General features: G+C 46.4%; 1 protein-coding gene across 15 annotated transcripts in view; it reads right to left on the reverse strand.

Annotated features, from left to right (window-relative positions):
* Positions 1-15,499, reverse strand: part of NCAM1 (neural cell adhesion molecule 1) — a 305,945-nt gene that overhangs the window by 46,269 nt on the left and 244,177 nt on the right. For 8 of the 15 annotated variants that reach the window (XM_081155114.1, XM_081155123.1, XM_081155115.1 and 5 more), the window contains exons 4-9: positions 15,330-15,473; positions 14,813-14,950; positions 13,508-13,625; positions 12,908-13,074; positions 6,938-7,080; positions 1,013-1,042 (exon numbers count right to left, since the gene is read on the reverse strand). In XM_081155114.1, the coding sequence (XP_081011240.1) occupies positions 1,013-1,042; positions 6,938-7,080; positions 12,908-13,074; positions 13,508-13,625; positions 14,813-14,950; positions 15,330-15,473 (740 nt within the window). The remainder of the gene's footprint in view (positions 1-1,012; positions 1,043-6,937; positions 7,081-12,907; positions 13,075-13,507; positions 13,626-14,812; positions 14,951-15,329; positions 15,474-15,499) is intronic. The other 7 variants (XM_081155122.1, XM_081155121.1, XM_081155124.1 and 4 more) reach the window with 1 other exon arrangement.

Raw genomic sequence — 15,499 nt, forward strand, 5'->3', positions numbered from 1 at the left:
AAATATTAAACAGCATTAAATATTTATAGCCATGACCTGAACACAGCAGTTATGTGTTCTGAATAATTATCATTTCTGAAAGACTAAGAGGATGGATTTATCTAATTATAATACAAGTTATAGGGTTGCTTGCTAGCATCTACATTTATAGCATTACAATATCAAAGTTCCATCTGGAGAAGAGACAAACTCTATTTTTTTTTAAAAAAAAAAAGTATTTATAGATTAGATCCTTGAACCTCAGCTAAAGTATATTGCTTTTTATTTCACTGCCTGTCAGTTAATCACACACATTAGGTAAAATGATACGAGTGATCATGAGCAGTATGTTGGGGGTGTAACAATTAAAATCTAAAAACTAATATTTAGCTACAGTTTTCAAACTGTGTCCCACATTACCCAAAATGACGCAGGGAGTCAGAAATTTCAAAGGCTAAAGGCTACCGACTTTGAAAAAATATAAAGCCATTTGTGCCAAATGGTTCGAATCTCATCAATTGAACGCTCTATGAAAATAGCACGGACACGTTTAACAATTTGGGAGAACCAAGGAGGCATGCCATTTGCATTATTACTTCAAGATGAAATGTGACGTGATAATTTACCAGGACCCAGCATAAAATAAGCGAGCAACAAGATGAGTTGAGCTGGAAGGGAAAGGGCCAGGCGGGCGTTTAGATCGCTAACCCTGGGACTGAGTGATTCAAAGCCCCATCAGCCGGGGGAGAGTCAAAAACTTTCAGCATTTCAGAACGACTGGCTTGGGAATTGGGAAGCGTAATCACCTGGGTGTGATTTCCCCAGAACCAGCAAGAGAAGAAGACCCAGTTTTAGCCAAAAATAGGGATTTGCTCATCCACTCCCAGCACAGCTTGCTTGCTCCCCCTGAGACGACGCTACGGCTATGGGCCTACTCTTTAATCTAGGTTACTAATTAGTATGAACTCTAAGGGTGAGTTAAACGGTAATGCTTTCCGAGCTACAGACTGGCTAGCGGTCAGGTAAGCTATACCTCTTGCTTCTCCGGTCGAGTCCACGAAGCCTGGAGAGAACAAGATACAAAACACAACAAGAAAGCGGTGAAGTTTACAACATGTTGCTTCAGAGAACTGCCGCCTCGCCCTGTGTTCCGTGCACATGCAGCCTCCTTCCGATTCGCAACCTTCTCGAGGCCCACTGGCAACGGCGAGCTTATTACCCAGCGCAGCTTAGGGCCTAGCGCACGCTCACCTGCCCCCTCCCTCCCTAGGCACACTGACATGAATAATTCAAAGGTGGAGGCTCGCCTAGCTTTTGGCAGACTTACATTTGGATACCAGCAGGCGTGTTATGAGCCGCTCCTAGTCCAAAATGTCTTCTATTCCTCGTAGTATTTGATGGCACTACTAGTTTTAACCACATAATCTAGAGATGCTTAGGGAGTAAGTTTCCTCCTTTGGGTTTTATCAGACGGCTTATCACAAATAGACGAATGCCATTTTGTGCTCATGCATTTTATAACTCTTTGCATGCATACATCAAAAATCAAATCTTTATTTAAAAAAAGAACAACAAAAGAGCATAGAGGCACATTAGGAGTGAGAGGTATGAAGTCCTGAAACTATGGGTCAGGAAGCCTCGAGGGCACCGAACTGGATGCCATGGCAGGGCTCCAGTCAGTTCCGAAGGGCAGAGGGACGCCCGCATCGCATGCAGGCACCAGCAGGCTTTGTCTTTACCAGCATGGCATTCACAAGAAGTGAGCCAACCCAGGGACACAGGGGTTGGGGTCTTCTTCTACCCACAACTAGATTTAAAAAATAATTATCCAACACTTGGGAGTCTACCCTGCTTGCAGTTTTTCTGTTTTCGTACTGGGAGTCAAAAACATCATACCTGCGGTGTTCTGTCTATTGGATGGCATGACTGCCCGATTGTCCTTGGTGTTCAGATGGAAAAAGAACAGAAAAGATGCCAGAGACAAAGCGATGCAACCCAGGAGATGCAGATGAGTTAGCAAACATTTAGTAAGAGCCCACTAAAGGCAAGGAGCTCTTGTGAGGCATGAGGATGGGAATGCTGGGTTATGTCACATGATGTTAGAATAAAGAAGAAAGTGAGAACAGAGGAACATGCATAGACCAAAGTAGCAGTGGGTCGACATGTCAAGGGTGGTTGCCAATTCCACATCGCCTAGAAGCTTGTCTGTCACGTGCCAGGGCTGCTTGAACCAAGATCATTTTTAGGGGCTGTACCTATGGAGCTGTTCGTTTCACAGGTCTGATTCTTCTCTCATCTCTCCCAAATCCTGATGGTTTTGTGGCACTTAGAGTAAGTAGTTGCTAGTAACACACTGTTTCTAGTTGCTTGACCTCCCACCTGTGCCTGGTGGAATGGTAGGCTATGCCTTGCCCCTGATAACCTGGTGAAGGTGCGTGGCCTACTTTAAGAGAATCTGGTATACAAATACACAATAAAATAAATGAGAAGATGGTTAGTACTATTCCAAAAATTGTTAGCGCCATGTTTTCTTCATATTCACGTTTTATTATCTTACAAATCTGCAGGAATATGTATATAAACTAAAGCAAAACATCCCTTCACTTATTCTAAAGTTTTCCATTAGAAATTCCTACACATGCTGAACAAGCCAGCCTCTGATTGCTCAATGCAGGCACCTTTTGCAATTTTAAAAGTGAGCACCTGGTTTGTACTGAATGAGGAATTCTTCCTTGGCGGTAAAAAGCTCCCGTTTGTAGAGAAACGAGAATTTCAAAAGGTCTCTCTTATTTGCAGGCTACTTGGGCAGCTCAAGATTCAAGGTTCGTGAAATGCTTTTCCTTTTTTTCTGTTCATCTCTTCTGATCTCAACTCTTTACCCCTCTCCTTTTCCTTAAACATTAAGGCTTCAAATGCTTTTCTTTACCAGTCATTTCAAAGGCATGTTCACGTAAGCACACGATGAATTTGTTCCGCCAGAGCTAGATGATGTAATTTATCATCCCGAAGTCTCACTCAATATGTAAAATGGTACCTGGAATTTAGTGCCACTCACTCAAGTACCTGGCAATAGTTAAATGAGTCTGGGTAAAAAGAGTAATGAAATGATGTGGATACACAGACTTTCTTTGTATCTGCATTATCACAATGACCTCTATACACATCCATCAAACTGACCCATTGTGATGCTCAAATATGTTTTGTTTCTTGTCAACATAATAGTGGCCACTAAGAAATGAACTAACTTTCAGATAAATGATCTAGCCTAATGGTCTTAATGACCAAAAGTTAACCTAGCTATTATCAGTTAGGGAACCAGACCAACTCAACCAACTGAAGCTTAGCAGGTTGATAACAATCCATCTCCAACAAGTGACTAGACTAAACCCAGAGACACGATCACAGATAGAGTGTGGCATGCAGGCTCACTGTTCTGCTCTTTTCTTCTTTTTTTAATGAAGAAAGTATTCCATTAGAAAATCACTAACTATGTGTCTATGGTTAAGGGCCTTTTCCCTTCTCTTCTCAGTGAAGCAAAAGACCAAGCTGCTTTAATTGACTTATATTGTGACTAACTTTATTAAAGAAATCATTGAGCCTTCCAGGAAAGTCATTGAAATCACAAGAGTGCACCGTGGCATTCGGGGCTCTCTTCCTTCTCAGCCAGTGACCCAGAAGGAAGCCCTGGCTGCATTCTAAGGGCTCTGTACTTGACCCTGTCCCAGCCAACATTTTTACCAGTGACCTGGACAGACACATTTCAAATAAGTGTTCATATAAGGTTGGAGCAATAGCCACTACAAATGCTAGATGACAGTTGCATGGGAAAGACCACTCCATTGCCTGCCGTTGGGCCTTGGGCTTAGGTTGGGGCCACCACTGACTGCTAGACCTCATTACTTTCAATATATAAATAAAATAGGGGGGCAAGTGGATGGAAATTCCCTAAAGGACAGTTCTGATGAAAGTCATTCTTGACTGGTCAGAAAGATGAGCACAAATGGTTATTCTCAAGCCAGAGAGTATTTGTACATGTGGAATTCTGCTGATCATAATGATCAGAGGTGACTACTGGTGTTTAGGGGGAAGGGGATTAGGGTGTTAAATATCTTGCAATGCACAAGATAGTCCCACTAAAGGAAGAGTCTTCCCAAATTTTCACTGTGACCCTCATTGAGAAATACTGGGTTGCAACCAACAAAATACAATTTTTAACAGAGATAAAAATAAAATTCTGCATGATTGGTAAGCAATCAATTGCATAAGAACAGGATAGGAGATGTGTGGCTTAAACGCAGTTCATGTAAAAGAGACCTGAACATTTTTGTTGACCACAAGCTCTATCTGAGGCAACGGGGTGAGGAAACTGCTAAAGGGCTAATGCAGCTTTAATGCTTGATGGTGTCCAGGTCAAGGGAGCAATAACCCCACGGAAGTCTGCATCCGTGGCTCTGGGCACCACAGAATTTTAATGGAGCACTGGTGAGCTGACGCTGCCTGTTACAGGGCAACTGGTAAGGTAAAGAACAGACTGACTGAAGAAAAATCGAAAAGCTATTTTAAGGGCTCTCATACAAAAACTGACTGGCAGAGGAAGGAAGACTGAGAAGCAGACCTCCTGGCCATCAGCCTTGGCCACCTGCCCTGCAGAAGACTGACACTGTCACTTTTCAGGCAGGGGCGGAAGGGGTGCCAGGGAAGACTAAATAACCTCAAAGGGTGGCTTCTTTCCAACCTTCTATGATTCAGGCATTTTATGTGACCTAATTCCCAGGAGCCTTCCTTACCTTGGCAGTTGACACAACTGTGTATTATTATCTGTTTAGCTGTTTTCTTCCACTCCTGCAATTCAGTGACTCTAATAACCTCGATACCTAATTACGTATCACGCAACTTCAGATGAAGTTGTACGTGAGGAGCAGCTACCAACTAAAGTTCATCATCTGGAGTCCCAGCGCCCGGGAAGAGGCCACCTTTGCTTTCTTAGTTATTAGCTATCTGTGGTGTAAGATGGACATTGTGCCTCTTTGATGTGAATGTAGAATTAATAGAAATGGAAACTTTTCTGTACAGGGCTTCATTAGGCGGGTGCGTTCACCTGGCGTCACATCACTGGCCGACGTGGAGGACTGGCTCTCACCCAGATTCGCGTGTGTTCCAGTAAGGTCACTGCAAGCAGACCTGAAGGCAGTCTGCTGTAAGGAAACCACATGGCCACCTATGCGGCGGGGCTTAAACAAGTATCTCAGGTTGAGACAAAAGGTCTACACTCACTGACAAGTGAGTTATACAAAGCCTCCTTGGCTTGAGACAGTCTCTGCTGAGTACCCTGGGTCTCTGTGTTTCGTGAGTGTGAGTGTGGATGAGCGCCTGGCTATTCGTTCTCAATCTGTGAAAATGAATTCACAGATACAAGCCAGAAGAGCCAAGCTATCAAAGGAGCTGAGGTAGGCACAAATCTTAATAATCCTTCTGGTCTAGCTTGGCTGCTGAGCTATTCCTAGAAAAGATATAGAATTTAAAAGCATCGTTCATCTGGGATAGATATTATCTCTGTCCTTCACTGAGGTCAAAGAGACACACTGGGTCATCCTACTCTCAAGTCTGATGGAGAGAAACCTGTCAGGCAGCGGCCCTGGAACACACGTTTAACTCACGTCACACACACGGTGGGAGCAGAAGTCTGAGCTGAGGGTTTAACCACAGTGTTGATAAAGAAAGTATCCAAGTAAACACCACATTTCTTACTCCAGACCAATATCGAGCAGCATATGAGAGTTTCAAAAATACTTAGCAGTTCCTCAGCTGAGTTTTTGTTAATGAATTCAACTCTGGAAGTAAAACTTGCAAAAAAGTAATTGGTTTTGGAACCGTAATTTCTGTTCCTTATGATTTAGCTTCATTTTCTATTAGCGGGACGGAAACCAGTTCCTTGAACGCAGATGCCGTTTGGCTCTGGCACTTCACACTGTCCCTTCCCGGCTGTGTTTGCGTTCACCTCCTCTAGGGATTTCCCTTAGGGAAGCAGAAGACTGAAGCTCTATCACGTCTGACACTCTGGTCAATAAGCAATCCATTACAATTGTCCTTTTAATCTAAGGCCATTACTTTTGAATAGGTGACAAGGCTTTGGCCAGCTGAAATGAAGCCCATTACTCCCGGACACATGAGATGAGCTTGGAGGAGAGCCATACACGTTTTAAGTCGCTTTCAAACCAGGCTTCCTCCTCCTGCGCTGGGCCCGCTCAGGGAAGGGCCTCACGACGCGGGGCCCCTCGATTATCACATACCGTCCACGATAAAGACAGCTTTCCGGCGGTCTGTGAGTAAGTGCACGTTTGCAAGTGAAACCTTCCCAGCAAGGACGCTGTTCTGACACTCCCAGCTACTACACTGGAGAGCCCAGCGCGACAACCACAGTGTGGAAACTGCTAACTATTTTTGCCTTTGGGACATGATATACAAATGTGGTCGAGAACACAGGCAGACACAAGGGCAACCAAGCTTTTGTGCATGTAGTGCACGCAGAGCGTGAGTGTACGAAACACGAGGAAGAGATCTGCCAGGCCCATTCTGGTCCTGGGATTTCCCAGACACATCTCCCTGGGTGCTCCGGAAATGAGAGCCAAATCACCTGGGGTACAGTGGTGCCCTGTTCCACACCCCCAGAGGCTGCACCTGAAAATCACTACCCCCTTCCTCCCCAGAGCGTCTACCTTGACTATACCCACTAGCATCGCACCCTTGCCAATCTATGCAAAGAACTGTACCCCTTCCGTTGCCGGGGATGCGGAGTGGGCCGCATCCAGCAGGCTGGAGGGGGAAGCCTCAGAGCCTGGCCGAGGCCTCCAGTGACCACATCCCCCCTCTGGCTCACCGAAGAGAACGGCCATGGGGCAGACTCAGTCCACTTCGAGTCTGCGGTCCACGGCCCTGAGACTCTTGGGTGACATTATACCTTTTCTTCGCTGCTGATGTTCCGGGTGGAAGTTCTCCAGGTGATAGAGGGAATGGGGTCTCCCGAGGCTTCACAGGTAAGAGTGACCTGCTCCTCCAGTTCCATGGCGGTCTGGTTCTCTACATACGTGATTTTGGGTTTTGCTGAAAAGATAAAATATTCCTGTAATGTTTATCTAACTTTTTTAGCTTTCCAGGTTAAGTGGTAGCATGCACCATACAGCAAAGGTTATCTGCTTCCCACGCATAAGGCGGTGCTCTAGGTGTTGAAACCCCAGGAGCTCACCACGAAGCAGGCATGGGACAACATCCAAGTGACAAATAAAAACAGCATCCTATGTAGTAAGAACACTAAGTAAGGGCAATGGGAGCAGGAGGCAAGGAGCAGAGGGAGAGGGCTCCTCCGGTTGGTTGGCCTCTTCGTGGGGACACAGCTTTTGGTTCGGGCCATGAGATTTTCAGTAGGTGAAACTTTGGGGTGACAGAGTCATTCCAACAGTAGAAAACTGCTTGAATGAAAGCAAAGAAGCAAGACTATGTGACGAGAGGGTTGGGAAGAGAGCCCCATGTTTGCGTATCCTAGCAGAGCAGACAATGCTGGATTCCCGCACAGTCTTGATCGCTGGGTAAAGCTCTTGCTTACTTCTATCCCGTGGCAGCTGGAGGCCACTGACAGGGTTTGATCAGAGGGATGAAATGATCATTTGTATGACAAGAGGTTAATGTAGAAAAAACCCAAGGTGGTTTAGCAAGGAGAAAACCTTGAGGTGGGAAAACCGATTTGGAAGCTCTGGCAGCACCCCGGGTGTGATGTAGCACAGTCCTGATCGGCCGTCTCAGGAGGAAGGGAAAGGACAGCTTAGAGGGAGATGCTAAAGAAAGGCTTTATGGCAAGTGGCAAGTGAGCAAGGGCAAGTACGATGGCAAGAAACAAGAGGAGGAATGAGAAGAGCCAGATGACTCGGAGACCTGCAATGCCCGGGAAAGTTGTATTAGCATTAACTCAAGTAAGGAGAAGTGGCGGGTAACTCAGGTTGCGGAGGGGGCTGAGGGCGGGGAGGAGATGAGTTGAGATGAGTTCATTTTCCAAATGTTTCGGGTAATGCAAGAAAGCACAAGCATTCAAAGCTGAGTTAAATGTTAACACATTAGAGAAAATTGAATTTTCCCAATTTAAAACAATTATACCCTGAAATTGCTAAACCTTCCATAGAAACGATAACACTGCACAAATGTAACTTATTTCACTAATAGAGAAAAAGGCCAGGCTAGACAAACAAACAAAAAATAAATAAATTAGAATTATGGATAACTTTTGAAAGAACTGCATTTCCTTTATATTCGAATCATATAGAAATCCCACGCAGGCTACTGAACTACCGCCTACACACATTGTCCAAATTGCGGCCCTTGATTCTGCTTTAATACACAGAAAATAACGACAGAGCTGTGCATTTTCTATAGGAAGTATCTGCTTCTATATAAAACTACCACACAGTTCAAATATTCTCCTAAAGTTAATCTGTACTAACAGCCAGCTTAGCAAATCCTTTCTTGCCAGCTAGCACGTGGGCTCATCTCACTCCAATGTGGCCCAGTGATCCCACATTTGAATCAGTGGGGTCCACGAGCAAGGTCTTCCTCTACAAAGCCTTTGCGTCTTGATAAACAGGACTTTGAGAACGGCCACAGCTCGTACTAGATGCAGTAAGTGCTAAGTGCAGTTGAGGAGGAAGTTTTAGAGGCAAAGTGAAAGTTGCATTTCTGGCGGCCAAAGGTTAACAGAAGACAAAGGACAAGTTAACATCTATTAATAAAAGTTGGTCTTGGCAGCTCCATTTCGCAGATAGTTATAAAGGGTGCAAGTCTGTAGAAAAAGGAAAACTATATTCTTATTAAAACCATTGCTGAAAATGACTAATGGCCTGCAGAGGGCTGTTGGGAGGAAGGCGAGCTTCTCAATGATGAGTTTCCTCTCTGCACTTCAGAAGCAAGGCTACTGTCAGAGCTAAGGAAGGCTTAGTGTACTGCCTTGAAATAGGACATCCGTGTAAGTGACTGTCCAAGTTGGAGCACACTCGAGAGTGAAAGGAGTGTTCTGACTAAATTACACAGGGTCAGGGGAAAAGCAGGACAGATGCAGTCACTTCCCTCTGCGAACCAGCACCCAGGAATCTGTCCATGTTTTATCTGCGAGGCACTTGCACCATCTGCATTCACCTCTGTCGTGGGCCCTTGACTTTGGGTCCCTGTTCTAGTCTCCACCTGCCGCATGGGACCTAATGCCTCAGACTGTTCCGTTGCCCCTCTCGCCGTGGACCCTCCTGTGAGCACGCCTGCTCTCCTCTCCAGGGTGTCCACAGCTCTGCACCCTGCCACTGAGGGCCAGCCTTGTCTACTCCCACCCCCATCCAGACTTCTGCAAGCCCACTCCAAGAAGGGCTCTGGGGTCCTGCTTCTGCGAACTGAGAGGCTGGGCGTGACCAGGTGCACCTTCCTGCAGCCCCATTTTTCCTTTGCTCTAACTCAGAAGGGCCGCTTTGGTCCTTAGGGCCAATAACGAGGGCAACGCCTGTAGAACATTTCCCTCTCTTAGGAAAAACGATGTCAGTCAGGTGCGACGAGGCAGACCCTAACTTAGATATGCCCCTAACACACTAATCGCCATCCCTTCTTGAAGCCACAGGAGTGCTGAGAACTTCTTTATTATCTAAGCTACAGGTTTCTTTGCTCTCCTGTCTCACTGCTGCTGAGTCTGCCGCCACTGTGGAAGCCGCGCCATTTCTCCCCCTGGTGCTAGTCCCAGGTGGCAAACCAGAGGGGAAGGAGAGGGAGAGGGAGAGAAAGGGGGGAGAAAGATGCAGCCCTAAATAGCAGGCCTCACCCACCCGGCTGCCTGGCCCTAGTGCCAATCTCCTAACGCAAGGGGCGAGGCGGGAAGCAGGAGGAAAGGAGGTCAGGAACGGAAACCGAGAGGAAAGGCGGCGCGTACGTGGGCACCAGGTTGCCTCAAGGAGGCCAGTGAACTGTCCTCCAGATGTTACAGAGGATTCTCATCTGGATGGGGCTGGAGGGACATGGTCCCTAAGAGTCTACATTGTCTTACTTGTCTCTGGAGGAGTCTGGCCACCTCTCTTCTGTTTGCTCTACTGAGCTGTCCAGTGCACATTCTCCCAGCTGCAGTCTTGGGAAAGAAACTGTGGTGGTAGAGAGAGAGTGTGTGTGTATGTGCTTGTGTGTGTGTGAGAGAGAGAGAGAGGAGAGAGAGAAGTGCAGGAGGGGATGCATGGCGAGGGAGGCAGGCGGACACACCCTGCCTTGCCACGGCTCCCACGGCTCACTTTCCCTGCCTCATCTCCCACCTCCCTGGACCTCCCCACTCGCTTCACTCTAGCTCGGCCCCACAGGGCTCCTGTCTCACTCCCCCGCCTCCTTCCTAGTGCAGCTGTCACCGCCAGGGAGGCTGGAGGGGAAACCAAGGTCTGTCCTCAACCAGTGAGGTTCAAACCCAGTGCTTCCACAGAGAAGCCAAGTTAGCCATGGTGGGAAAGGAGAGTACCCCAATTTCACTATTACATCATTCCACAGGTAACTTAGATATAATGTGGGTTAAATTGGGTTTCATGGGCTTGGGTTTGGATCTCGGATAGGGCACCTAATCTCTCTGAGCTCAGTTCCCTCATTTGTAAAATGGGGAAAGAATTAAAGCTACCTCATAGGGTTGAGTTGAGGATTAAAGGAGCTAAGAACAGTACTTCACATAGTGGTTGGCACCTTATAAGTGCTCACTTCTGTTCTGTATTATTATTATTATTATTTTACGGGGCTTATATTTGAAAGAATTTTCTAAAAGCAAGTCATAATTATACATTTCTAAGCTCATCTCCCTGCCACATACATTATGCTTAATTCACACAAGAAACTAATTGCTATTCGCTCATCTATTCAAACACTAATAACTATTACATGCCAGGCACTGTTCTAGGCTCTGGGGACATCTGTGAGTAGAACAGACACAGGTGCCCACCCACAAGAAGCTCACGATGAGCACACGTGCCCTTCCCGCCTCTGTGCCTGTGCCTGTGTGGCCTGCAGTGCCCACCTGTCTTTCCTCTTCTGGGAAACTCCTATTTGTTTACTAGCACAGCATTTGCAGGGGCTCCCCTAACTTCTATCACGTAGGACCAGAGATCCTTCCTACAAAACACTGTGCATACTGCTATTATGAAGTCATTATAAAGGATTAAAATTTTCTTTGCTGATCATCTACATGAACTGTGGACCCACTGATGAGAAGAGAGCACGTCATTCATCCTTGTAACTTTGGCAGTGGCTGGGTCCATACCAGGCACTCAGATGTTGTTGACTGACACACTCTATTATAATTTATATGGGTATATGTCCATCTCTCTCCTGCATCTCAGGGTCAAAGGGCCATTTCTTACTTATCTCTGTAGCCCCTCTTGTCTAGCAACAATGGTATTCAATACATATTTGTTAGATGAAAAAATAAATTAACAAATGCATTTGTCTTTCTCTATAATATGAAAAAACTTAGTCAGTGTGACTGGGGAAGACCAATCAGAATTAGAAAAGAGACTGTGAGGAATATTTTCCAAGAAGTTTAGCTTTCACCTTCAAGTATGTACTCAGTTACATACTGAATTAATCTGAACTGTTTATAAACCCAATTGTTATTAATGAATAGATAGGATTCATCTGTGATTAGCAAGTCCAATTGCATATAAACACTTGATTTTCAAAGGTCTGTGTTTACAAACAGATCAGTTCTCCTGATCAGGCTAAACAAGCAGGTCCCACACAGGTCCCTGGGTACACACTAGAAAGCCCAGAAGCTGCACGCACCGGAGCAGCCCCTCGGGCCCCTGTTCTAGTAGCACATCTCCAGTGGGCCAGCTTAGCTGTGGTTTTTAAATAGATGAGCAGAGAGAGTCGAGAGTTGAACATATCTCCACCACAAATCCCTTTCCCAAGGTCAGGTTAAAAGGCATTTAAGTTCTAAATGAAGGGAAGTTAGCTGAGCTTATAAAGATGAAGTGAGTAGAGATGCGGGGCACTTTTCATGACTTATATGACACTGTTTCACACAGGCAGGGAAAGAAGCAAAGGAAAACAGAGGCACTGGTCACTCCCATCTACCAGGTGCCTATGATGAGTCTGGGGGTGTTGCGAGTGCTAGAGGTAAGGCAATGCATATGACAGCCACGGCTCTGCCATCCTGCAGTCTGCAAACTTAGTGCAGGTGGGAGACAAACAGTCCCCAAAACAAATATGTAGATGAGGTCAGTTCAGGGACTAATAAGTGCAATGTAAAGGATACAGTAAGATTAATGGAAGAGATTAGTGGAGGCAGGGGAGTTGGTGGTAATAAGGGTGCTGCACTAGGCAGGGCGGTGAGGGGAAGATTCACTGGGAAGGCAGTTGAGCTGAGATCTGAATGATGGAAGAGAAGAAGGCAGCTGGGAGCAGATCTGGGGGAAGGATATTCCAAGCAGCAGAAACATCAAGTGCAACAGCCCTGAGGCAGGGAGCAAGCTTGGTGTGCCTAAGGAACGGAAAAGAGGCCTGGGAGTTTTAAATATAGAACAAAGTAGAGGAAAGAGAGGCTGGGAAGGAAGGTGGACTAGCTCAGGTTTAGTCTTGCTGGCCGTGGTAGGGAGTCTAGAATTTATTCTGGTTGCAACAGGGAGTTAAGGGAGGGCTTTAAACAGTGTGGGCTTATGGAGCAGGAGGGGGTGAAGGGGACCTGCGGGAGGCAGGGAGGCCAGCTAGGAGGCTGCCTCGTTGACCAGGGGAGCGGGAGGGTGGCTTGAACTGGGGCATGGGTGGTAGAGCTGGCAGGAAGCGGCTGCATTTGGGCAAGGCTGAGGCAGAGCGGACGGGCTCTTGCTGATGGGTTGAGCGTGCAGGGTAAGAGGAAGTTAGTGAGCTTGACTCCCGCTGTCCTTACCAAAGACTTTGAGGTGGATGGACGCATCCTGCTCCCCAGCCTTATTCTCGGCGATGCAGACATACTCAGCCTCGTCATTCTTGTCCACCTTCCTGATGGTCAGCTCCGAGCTGTCGTCGCTGAAGAAGTACTTCTCGTCCTCCTGATTCTCTACCTGTTCCCCGTCTCTGCAGGGCACACGAAAGGAAAGTAGGATGACTGCGACCACGGAGGTAAGATGTTTGCTTTTCGTTTCCATAAAATGCAGTCTGAGCCCATGGGAAAGGCTCCGTTTTCACAGAAAGTTAAGGCGCCAAATTGTATTTGCACATATACCTTTGATTCCTCCACCCAAACCTCTGATTCTGTCCCAGAGCTGTAAACTGCACCCGCAGACATACCAAAGAGGGGCGCAAGGCCATGCCCTCCACCCCCCAAACTGAAGAGGAAAGAATCTGATGCCCAGGACAGGGGCACCGTGCAGAGGAGTCCATCCTGCACTTGGAGTTGGTCACATTCCCGAGCGGTCTACCCCGTTCCGTCGCAGTGCCAACACGGAGCGGGCCCTGTGCTGTCCCCTTCTCCGCTAGTCTCCGATAAAAGGCAGCAGCAGGGTCTTACTTTGTCCAGCTCATGGTGGGCTCCGGGAAGCCTTCGGCATCGCACACCAGGGTGACAGACTGGCCGAGGTTGGCGGTGGCGTTCACGATGCTTTGCCTGGCCTGGACGGTGGGCGGTACTGAAGGAAAGAAGCACCGTCAGGGTGGTTCTGAAAATGTGCAAGAATCCAGGGGCCTGGAGAAGAGGCACTTCTAGGGGACCCTAGGTCATGGGTCACAGCCTGGGGGGCAACAGTCCTGGGCAGCTGCAGAGTTAGTGTAAGGGACCTAAATTCAGGCATGTGCTAAATAATTATTGTGCACGAATAAATAATTCACCCCAAACATGCATTAGTGTTTTATAACAATATACAGGGGTGGGAAAAAGTAGATTTACAGGCATGAGTACGTGAAACACAGAGTTTATTCTTGTACTATTATTTAGGATTAACCTACTTTTGTGCACCCCTGTATAATATTGTTTTTTTAGTCATATAGTTTCAGAAGCTGTATTAATGCATTTTATTCATTTAAAAATGGTATTCAACTCACAGTAGCTATTTATCATTATATATTTTACTCAGTGCACACTCAACTTACAACTACCATGGCTGGTGGAACTTGGTGTTCAGAAGTGCACTCTTCATACTGGAAAAACTTGAACCTCCTGATCTGGTGGTTAAGTGGTTAACACCAATTTGAAATGCACCAGCTCACCAGAGAGTGACATTTCTCTGGGAATGTCAGAAACAGCCCTGTGCACAAACTGTTTACCAAAGGAATGAGTGGGGAGGATTTGGCAAAAATATATATCAGTAGCCAAAAGAATCTGACCCATGATTTACTTATTTTCTTAGTACTGACATTATAATTTCCTGTAAACATCTTGTAAATGTCAGATCGATTCCATGGGTGTGTTTATCTGACATGGCAAATTAAGATTAATAAGCCCATGGACCATGATTCTGACTATTCTGAGCCCTAAATTGATTATAATATTTTCTTTGAACACTGGACCAAGGGACTAACTTCACAATTACAGTAACATCAAGGACAATGAATGAATAAGAATTTATTTAATTGTAAGCATGGGGAAAGTCTCTAGTGCTTCAGGACAATGAAGGACATTCAAGAACTGCACTAAAAGTCCCCATAGTTGAGGCAGACCCAAAAGGCAAGCATATTTAAGGCAACAGGAGGCAGGAGGGGTCCAGCTGAGACTGATGAGTGAGCCTGCATTTTACAGCCCAAAGAGGAGGGTAAAGAGAATGATTTCAGGGACCAAGGTTATAGCAATGGGGAGACTGGGAAGAACGGATCTCCTCACCATTCACAATGACCTGAATGTCCTTGAAGTTGATCTCCCCCCGTGCCAGGATCCTGCCCTCACAGCGGTAAGTGCCCTCATCTGTTTTCTTGATGTTCCGAATCTGCAGGTAGTTGTTGGACAGGACTATGAATCGGACTAGAAGAGACAAGAGGCAGGTTCATCCAAGGATCAGTTAGAGAACTTGTATCTGTAAGAAGGTCTCTGAGCCTTTCCTTTTTGCTAGTTCAGTCTCATGGGGTGGGCCTTTAAGCTGAAATAAGAAAATGAGTCCCTGGCTCTGACATAGAGCCAAAGCAAAAGTCTATTGTAATTTGTCTTTTTCTTTAGAGAGAAAGTCAAGTGCCTGAACATACAAGCCACAGACACACATCCATTCAGGACCTGGAAACTGCATGCTCTGGGAGGGCCACTGGATCTGAGTTTAGGTCAAAATGCTCAGAGGCTTGCAGAGGTGGAACCCTAGGGGATTTGGTGGTCCAGGGGAAAGGCAGCTGCCAGGGAATTCAGGTCTCACCATCTTTTTTCAGGATGACATCTCGACCTTTGTGTTTCCAGATGATGGTTGGGGGAAGAGAGCTGACCACATCACACACGATCACTGCGTCTTCCCCCTCCCTGAACTCCTGGGGAGTTGGTGCATTCTTGAACATGAGCTTCTCTGGAAAACAAGCAAGAGAAGAGTGA

The sequence above is a fragment of the Miniopterus schreibersii genome (assembly GCF_964146895.1).
Source record: "Miniopterus schreibersii genome assembly, chromosome: 12".
NCBI classification, from domain to species: domain Eukaryota; kingdom Metazoa; phylum Chordata; class Mammalia; order Chiroptera; family Miniopteridae; genus Miniopterus; species Miniopterus schreibersii.